This window comes from Balaenoptera borealis (assembly GCF_965194805.1).
Source record: "Balaenoptera borealis genome assembly, chromosome: 2".
Lineage (NCBI taxonomy): Eukaryota > Metazoa > Chordata > Mammalia > Artiodactyla > Balaenopteridae > Balaenoptera > Balaenoptera borealis.
This window is the reverse complement of record NC_138867.1, coordinates 145777932-145787433: the sequence shown is the minus strand read 5'-3', so window position 1 is coordinate 145787433 and position 9502 is coordinate 145777932. Positions and strand designations below refer to the sequence as shown.

The following is a 9502-nucleotide window of genomic DNA, read 5'->3' as shown; positions in this document are numbered from 1 at the left end:
TGCTTCTTTTTTGTTATATTCACTAGTTTGTTTTATTTTTTAGATGCCACATATAAGTGATATCATACAGTATTTGTCTTTGTCTGACTTCTTTCACTTAGCATAATGCCCTCCAAGTCCATCCATGTTGTTGCGGTCACCTCTGCTTCTGACCCATGGGCTATAAATTGGCAGCTTCCACGACCACCTCCTCACGTTCCATTAATTTGCTAGAGGGGCTCACAGAACTCAGGAAAGCAGTTTACTTATTAGATTACCACTTTACTATAAAGGACATAACTCAGGAACAGTCAGATGGAAGAGATGCATAAGGCAAGGTATGTGGGAAGGGGCACTGAGCCTCCATGCCCTACGGATGTGCACCCTCCCACCACCTATACGTGTTCACCAACTACGAAGCTCTCTGAACCCAATCCTTTCGGGTTTTTATGCAGGCTTCATTAAGTAAGCATGATTGATTAATCACTGGTCAGCAGGGATTAACTCAACCTTCAGCCCCTCTCTCTACCCCCGAGGCGGGGGTGGAGTGGGGCGAGGCTGAGAGCTCCAAACTCTTGACAACTAGACCTCATCCTTAGGGGCTTTCCAAAAGTCATGCATTAACATTAACTCAGGTGTGGTTGAAAGAGGCTTGTTATGAGTAACAAAATGAACCTTTATCTCTTTCCATCTAGGAAATCCCAAAGGTTTTAGGAACTCTGTGCCAGGAACTGGACAAACACCAAATACATACTTATTACAAATCATATTATCACACCTGCTTAATACATTTAACATTCAGGCATTACTCCATGCCAATACTAATATTTATCTCTTTAATGACTACATTGTACACTACCACATAAAAATGCCAAAAATGTTTAAAGTAATACCCTCTGTTCAACATTAGTTCTAGTTTTCTAAAATTTCTAAAATTATGAATGATCCTGCAATGTATCTTTATATATACATCTATACATATTTTTAATAACTTCCTTAAAATAAGTGACTAGAAGAGAATCAGGTTTAAAGCTGTACTGTCTAATATGGTACTCACTAGCCACGTGTGACCACTTAAATTAACAAATAAAAAATTTTAAAATTCATTTTATCAGCTGTACTAGCCACATTTCAACTACTCAACAGCCAGATGACTGTTAAAATGTGGTAGCCAATGGCCAGTGGCTACCATACTGGACAGTGTAGATACAGAACATTCCCATCACTGCAAAAGGTTCCACCGGTAGCCCTGATCTAGAGAAATGTTCATATAAAAATTTGGTATCTGTACCCCATAGAAGTGATGTAGCAATCCAAACTCCCAATATTAGTACATGAATTCCTACCTCCTCTTCTTGTCAACATCAGATCAATGTTCTGATCTGAGAGATGAGACATCATGTTTCAATTTGCATTTAAAAATTATTAGTGAGGCTGAAAGTCTGCACATTTTGTGGCCATTTGTGTTTATTTTTGTTGTTGAATTATCTGAACTCTGTCTACTTTAAAAGAATCAAGCTTAAACATATCCTTTTCCCAATGACCCATAAAACCAAACCTTACGTGCAGCAAAGAGACATTTCTTCATCTGTTTTGCTGGTTTCCTCATATTAATTTCACAAAGATATTTATTAAAGCAGCATAAAAATAGCTAATACTACAATTGGGGTGAGTTACCCAGGTGTACACAGTTATCAAAACTCACTGAGCAGGACTTCCCTGGTGGCATAGTGGTTAAGAATCCGCCTGCCAATGCAGAGGACATGGGTTCGAGCCCTGGTCCGGGAAGATCCCACATGCCACAGAGCAACTAAGTCCGTGCACCACAACTACTGAGCCTGCGCGCCTAGAACCCGTGCTCCGCAACAAGAGAAGCCACCACAATGAGAAGCCTGTGCACTGCAATAAAGAGTAGCTCCCACTCACCGCAACTACAGAAAGCCTGCATGCGGTAACAAAAGACCCAACGCAGCCCCCGCCCACCCCCCCCCCAAAAAAACCTCACTGAGCTGTACACATCAGAGCTTAAACAATTTCACAACATGTAAATGATACCTTAATTTTTATAATGGAAATGGAGAGCAGAGTATGTAACATTTTGAGGCAAACCACTGAATTGTCAAACCGATGGCAATCCACTATATCAGGGCAAAATAAAGTGTTAGAAAAGCATTGCTAACATTTTAACATAGACATCTAATCAATGTTTCTAAAAAGCCTGTGCCAGTGATGTGAAAGCTGAACCAAACACTCACTTTCTGGAAAATCATTGCCCTGATGTTACTGTACGGTACTTGATTTAATTTTCCGAGCCATTTCTGGTGAGGTCGTTCATGACTTGGCTCATTTTTGCCCTTTATCCTTCTCTTCTGGTAGCACACACTAACACAAAAGCTAACACATGCATTTTAAAACCAACAGATTTGATCATGAAAAGTGCCTAAGGAAGGACACAGACAAGATGCTTTTCCTCACCTCCCACTACCTCCCCACTCCCTTTCTTACACTGCACATTTACCATCTCAGTCCAGCACCAATCCATCATAACCTGTTCAGTGAGTGAGCTCTTCAGAGGCATAAGCCACAAATCTCATTCACGTTCTTTGCAAACTCAGATATTACAGTAACTCTTCAGGTGACCTTGCTTATGGGATCAGAAGGAAGGATATATGGAGGACACTAAGCCTCTCTTTCCCAAAGTGAAGGCTTGCTCAGTTACTAGCCCAGGGCAAAGTAGCAGGAAAGTGTGCATTTTATTAGGACATCTGCTTTGTAGGAAGACAGCTGTTTTTGTTATTAAATTCTACATATTTTGGCTTTGGAATCAAGGAGATCTGGGTTTGAGAATCAGTTCTGCTATTTATTAGATACGTGATTTCAGGCAAGTTACTGTACTACTCTAAGCTGTTCTCTTATGGAGATGTTATCAGTATATGTCATAGGCATGTTGTGAAGATTAAATGAAAACACAAGTAACATTTTAAGCTCAGTGGCTGGCATGTTACTGGTGCTTAACAAATGACAGCTACCATCACACACAATTCTGTTCCTCAAGAATGAAATGTAAATGACACAGGTCCCAGTCACTGCTCTCTGTAACCAAATCACCACCCCCAGGAAATTCAGGCAGTCTTTTTGCTAACAATGGATTAACATAAACAAGCAGCATACCATAATTCTAAAGTCTGACCAAAAAAAATAGCCATTAGAGGAACTTCAGCAGCCAACCATAGATCATTAAAAAAAAAGCTAAAAGGCATATATATATATATGTTAGAAACAATTACACAAGATGAACATAAGAGCTCAAAGTTCACAGGAAAAAAAGGAAATTTCTTTGCTAAGCAGACACACTCAGTACTGCCCCATCATGCCACTGATTTATCTCAGATCCGTCACTACTAAAACAATAAACATACAGATGGGCAAGTCACTCTTTACCACAAATGAAGCAGTCTATGATAGCGCATCAGTCACATTTATTCACTTTAAAAAGCAGTTAACATGGGCTTCCCTGGTGGCGCAGTGGTTGAGAATCTGCCTGCCAATGCAGGGGACACGGGTTCGAGCCCTGCTCTGGGAAGATCCCACATGCCGCGGAGCAACTGGGCCCGTGAGCCACAACTACTGAGCCTGCGCGTCTGGAGCCTGTGCTCCGCAACAAGAGAGGCCGCGGTAGTGAGAGGCCCGCGCACCGCGATGAAGAGTGGCCCCCACTTGCCACAACTGGAGAAAACCCTCGCACAGAAACGAAGACCCAACACAGCCAATAAATAAATAAAAATAAATTTAAAAAAAGAAAAAAAAAAGCAGTTAACATGGCAGATCATGCACAATAAACAAAATAGTTACCTTTTTCTCTTCATCTGGCATGTTTTTTTCCAGTTCCATTAGGTATTCGTCATCTAGTTCAGAGGAATTCACATCATGATCAGGTTTGTTCTCAACCTTGTCCACTCCTGGCTCCTCCTTCTCAAATGAGGCACTTGCATCATGAAAGCACTCCTCTTCTCCTTGGTCCTCCTGGGGATGGGTCTCAACATCCCTGAGCAGCTTGCTCTGGGGATGGTGATCTTTGGCATTAGACACTGGAGGGTTAACACGCTCTGCTTCCTGGAGCTCTGTAACTTTCAAACCACTGAACAGATCCTCTGGCACTCTACAGTTTTCTGACTTCTCCCCCATGCTGAATCAGTGAGGGAGGTGAAGCTGAAACTCTGGGAAAGAGAAAATACGTTAGGTAATGGTATCTATCTATCAAATCCTACCTATCACACCTAAACAAACTTCTGCATCAAGGCCCAAATCACACCCTAACTTCCTTTCACTGGAATTCATTCATTTATATATTCATATATAAAGGTTATCATACGCCCATAAATAATGCCAAATGTAATTTTAACTGATACCCTTTTCAGAACTTCTTATAAGCAACAAGAGACACCGATTTTAATGTGACTCTTCCACTTTCCACTGCTCCCAGTTTGTCGGGGTAGCAAAAAATAGGCAGAAGCGAAAATAATGCCAAGAAAAATGAAGTGTCTCTAATTTTTATTCAGAACGAATAGCCAGGTCGTAAATAAGGAACTACGGCCTGTCTTTCCAGCACCACCACACGAAGCTCAAAAATAAGTTTCTGGTGGAGCTAAAAATACAATCCGTGCCGAAAGAATAATCACCAACTTCCCCCACAGGCGTTTGGTAGAGCCAACGCAGGTTATAGTGGGAGGCCCTGGCTCAGGTGGCCCTAATCAGCATTCCCGAGGGAGTCAGAATCAGCCACGAAAAGCGTGGTTCTCAACCCTGGCTGCAAAACGTTAACACCTGGGACGCTTTAGCAAGTTCTGCTGCCCAGATCTTCTACTCCACAGATTCTGATTTGTTGCTCTGGCGTGGACCAGGGCATCTGTATCTTTAAAAAGGCATCCCAGGTGATTCTCACGTGCAGCCAATTGAGAACCAGTGTTGTAGAAGCTGAGTCAGATCGTTAGCACCGCCGCCCCTCTGGTCGCAGTAAAATGACGCCAACGACCCTTGTGTTGCGACAAGAACCCGAATTCGCTCCAGCTCGTCCCAAGAAAACTTAAAACAGTACGATTTTATTACGGAGACTTTGCCTCCACAGCAACGTTTTGTTTCTCCCCGCTCCCAGGTCTAGTGGAAGAACACAGGGGTTTGAGGCCTCAGAATTGAGGGCCACCCCACCCTTCCCAAAGGTTCGTCCCGTAGCTGTGTCCCTCACCGCCAAGAAAACAGACCCGTGGGGCTACTCACAGCTTCACAGCTCCACTCGTCCTCACCTTCTTCGCCTCTGAGATCCTCTACTTCCGCTCAGTCAGAAGCTCTTCCGTCGGCGCTGACCAATAGCGTCGCTGTTGGCAAAGCATCCCGGGAAATGTAGTAAAATCTCAGGATGACAGGGCGTTTGCTGTCGCTGTGTGACGTCATTGTACGGGCTTAAATATGAGCGACGGTTGCCGTCTTGGGTTACGGCAAGAGTCCGCGCTACTACGCACTGCAGGAAAAAGCGGAAAAGAGAAAGGCTGTTTCTATGGTGTTACTTTTACGCCTCCGATATGACATCTTTCATGTCAGCTATGCTGTGTATAGTAGAATCCTGAAGCATGAACCTTGTCCAGAAATAAAGTTTTCCCTCTTATGTTTCTCAAAGGGTGTCTTTCAAGGGGTCTACCGCTAGATCAAAACAGTGTTGACAATGATACTAAGTTGTTATCTGCCTTTTCCATACCCCTCTCATGAACGTACAATGGATTTTTCCAAAGGTTATGTGTCCTGTGATAGTGCAATGAACTAAACGCAGAAGGAGTGATGAGACTCCAGATGTCTTCTATTAAGCCAGAGGTTTGCAAAAATGTAAAACAATGCCACTCTTCTCACTATATATATTTTTTTGTTTTGGAAAACACAGTATCTATAAAAAGATTATTTATGTTGCATATAATGGGTGTATTGTTATCTTAATTGACAAATTAGCATTAGAATGTTTTCATTTCTACTAGTAAACATTGATAGGTATAACTCACATAAACAAAAGCTTTTCGTGGTCCTCAATAATATTCGAGAGTATTAAGCGGTCCTGGAACCAGAAGTGAACTGTTGGCCTATACATTCATTCAAGAAATGTTTACTGAATGTTTATTAGACCCCAAGCATTGCCCACTAGGAATACAGAATGGAGATATCCCTTAAGGTAGCCAGACACGTTACCAGCAAGAACAGCAGGGTATTAGTTAGTTTTCTATAATTCACAGAATCTATTGCAGAGATAGCCGGGAGGGACTTTTTCCAGAAGGATATCAAATTTATTTCTTCAGTTTATGTCTAAATGAGGTTATGCGTACAGTTATATTTTTGTGTAACTCAAAAGCTTTAATATACTGAAAGTAAACATTAAAAATATATCAGAATTTTGGAAACCTTTTAATATTTCTTAATTTTTTAAATACAGCAAGAACTATAAAAAGGTACGTGGTTAGGTCTTATGATCTTTAAGAAGTCCTGTTAATAAATTCTGGTGTGATAGAAAGGCTATAAATTTTAGAGCAAACTAAATAAGTAAATAAATAAGTTAAATAAATGCATTACAATGTCAGCTTCTTTACTAGCTGTCCAACTTTGGACAATAATTCTAGTAGCTAACCTTGATTGATTATGTGCTTATTAGGTGCTGCTACATGCTGTGAAAAATGCTTTAGATGGATTATTTGATTATTTGAATTCTAATTCTGGCTCTGCCACTTGACTAGCTGTGTGACATTGGGACAAATTACTTAATGCTTCTAAGCTTAATATATAAATTTACCTCATACGTAAAAATTGGGATTGGTAACAATGGTTCCTCCCTCTTTAGTTTTTTGGCAGAAAGAAATGATGTAATCTAGAAGACAAGGACCCACAGGACTTGGCACATAATAGTTAATTAATGTGAGAGACAATAATGATATGTGACAGGGCTTGTGACAATAGCTGTGTACCGGAAACCTAATAAGAAACAGTCCCTGCCCTCCTCCATCCCAAGGAACTCACAGGCTAGTGGGGGAGGGGAAGGGGGGGATAAAGGCACTACTGAGCCTAAAGGAAGAAGCAATCCATTCTTTTCTTTTAATATCAAGAAGAACAAACGTCCAGTTGGACCAGCTTGGTAGATCTTCACTAATAAGATATTTAAGTTAGTCTGTTGAAAGAGGAATAATTCATTAAGAGGACCAAAACTGGAGAGGCTGAAGGACATCTTGAAAATATTAGAAGCATTCTGGGGAATGATAAGCAGTCGGATGTTGCTGAGGTAGAGAGCACAAAGCAAGAAACATTTTTAGAGGTGCAAGCCCACCAATCAATTGAGAACCATGGAGATTTTGTCTCTTTGTGCTTACAACCCCTCTGTAAAAGGAAAAGAAATATTTTTCATCTAGAGGGCAGTTCTGTTATTTTCCCAGCGCAAAGACCATGTCTGTCTTGTTTACAGTTGTAAGGGGTCAGTGAACATCCTGTTATCACATGGGTGAATGATCCTCTTTCAGGAATTTATGGACAAAACACTGAATAACTCAGTGCTCTGGTGGGTTGCGTAAGAAGATTTTGAGACTTCTGGAACTTCCTTATACCACTGTTGTAAGAATTAAACACAGAAAGTGAAGGGCTTAAGATAGAAAAAAATACTTTAATATTAATAGCACTTAGCGTGGCAAGTGCCCAATAAATATTTGCTGTTATTGTAATCATTATTATTAACGAAGGTGTTATAGTATTACCACTATTATGACCAATTACTAATAGTAATAGTAATTTAATTATTACTTGTGTTACTAATAATAACCAATAATATTATTAATAGTGATAATATGTGTGAAGTTTTCATTCACACCCCCCCCCCAGACAAGGGACTGAGCACCTAAGTTTGTTGAAAGAATGGAAGCTGAACATGAATGAATGAATAATGAATGAATGAAGGCTAGGCAGCATACTAGACCCTGTGGTGGGTACAGCAATAAATCTGGAGAGTAGCAAAATAATCATTTACTCTTTGCTTTTCTCCCTGGGGGGAGCAGCTGGGTGGTTTCTTAGTGGCACATGCCCATCTCTCAATCATAAGGAGTTGCCCACTTAGTCTGGGCCAGCTAGCTCTGGGCTGGGAGCAGAGCAGGGACTAGGAAGGGGGTAAGCAAGTCTCGGCAATGGGTAGAAGTGATGGAAGATACTAGAGAAGGAGTCTTATACTCAAGGGTGCTCCTTTGGTTCACTGGCATGGCAACAGCATTGTTGCCCAGTATGGTGGTTAAGAGTGTAAGTTCTAGTGTCAGACTGCCTGGGTTTGAATCCCTGCTCTGCCTCTTAGCAGCTGTGTGATATGATCTTGGACAAGTCACTAAACCTTAACACCTACCTCAGAAAGTTTCATGAAGCTTAAATGGGATAACGAACCTAAAACACTTTGTACAGACCCCGGCTCAAACTTTAACTGTATTTTAAGTTAAAGCAAATTATTTTAATTGCTTTGTGGAGAATCTGCAGGCAGAGATGGAAATCACTTCTGCCTCTCCCAGTGACTTATTATGTACACACTGTACTAAAACTTTAGGAGGCTCTGTGCATCTATGCTCCCTGGAGCTAGAGATTTAAGTCTATGCTAGACTGATTCAGTCCTTTTTGTGCTCAATGTGAATATATTAATACCACAAGGCTACTGAGCCCAGCTTTGGGGACAAAGCTTTACACTCCGGTATCCTCTAAGTTCTGGGCTCCTTCTCCCAGAGTTGGGGTGCTTGAATTTGCTAAAGCAGGGTCCAATATCCAGGAATAGTCAGGGATGTATATAAAAATATATAATTAACATGTAGATCCTGTATTCTTATAGTGTTTCCAAGGGATGCTATGGCTTTTTATTTTTTCCCAGTTCTAATTTTCAAATTGAGATTTCTTGATAGGAGACATAATCAAGAGTTAACATCCTGTGCATTTAAATTTCTAGATTTCTGTTTCCCTGTGATCAGCATGTCCAATAGTGATAGATGTGAGACATGTATGTGTAACAGAGAAGAACAAACCTGACCCCATGTTAGATCTATTCCTTTAGCTCTAACCCTTGTGCTCTGTCGCCTGTGCTTAGTCATGCTGGCTCTGTACCTTTGTAAAAGAATGTTGCCTATAGCCTGCAATAGACCAGACAGCTGTTCTCAAGGCTCTGACCTTTAAAGGTATAACACTTTCCCATTAAAAAGTTGCAGAACAGAGAATAACATTTGGCTTGTTGGAGGTTTATAGGAACATTGTGACCACGTCTATGTGGACAGCTGCAAGAATAAAGGATTTCTGGCATCAAGAAGTTTGCAACAACTAGCCACACCCCCTCCCCTTTTAGTACGAAAGAAGCCTGAATTCTAACTCAGGTAAGATGGTTCTCTGGGACACTAGTCCACCATCTTCTCGGTCTGCTGGCTTTCTGAATAAAGTCACTATTCCTTGCCCCAACACCTCGTCTCTCGATTTATTGGCCTGTCGTGTG

The 9502-nt window shown here is 41.1% G+C and overlaps 1 protein-coding gene across 2 annotated transcripts in view; it reads right to left on the bottom strand.

The window, feature by feature from the left end:
• Window positions 1–9502, bottom strand: part of TTC1 (tetratricopeptide repeat domain 1) — a 75647-nt gene that overhangs the window by 49753 nt on the left and 16392 nt on the right. The window contains exons 2-3 of one of the 2 annotated variants that reach the window (XM_082379901.1): window positions 5280–5494; window positions 3832–4196 (exon numbers count right to left, since the gene is read on the bottom strand). In XM_082379901.1, the coding sequence (XP_082236027.1) occupies window positions 3832–4164 (333 nt within the window). In that variant the 5' untranslated portion in view covers window positions 4165–4196; window positions 5280–5494. Of the gene's footprint in view, window positions 1–3831; window positions 4197–5253; window positions 5495–9502 lie in introns of those variants that run through there. The other variant, XM_082379900.1, reaches the window with a different exon arrangement.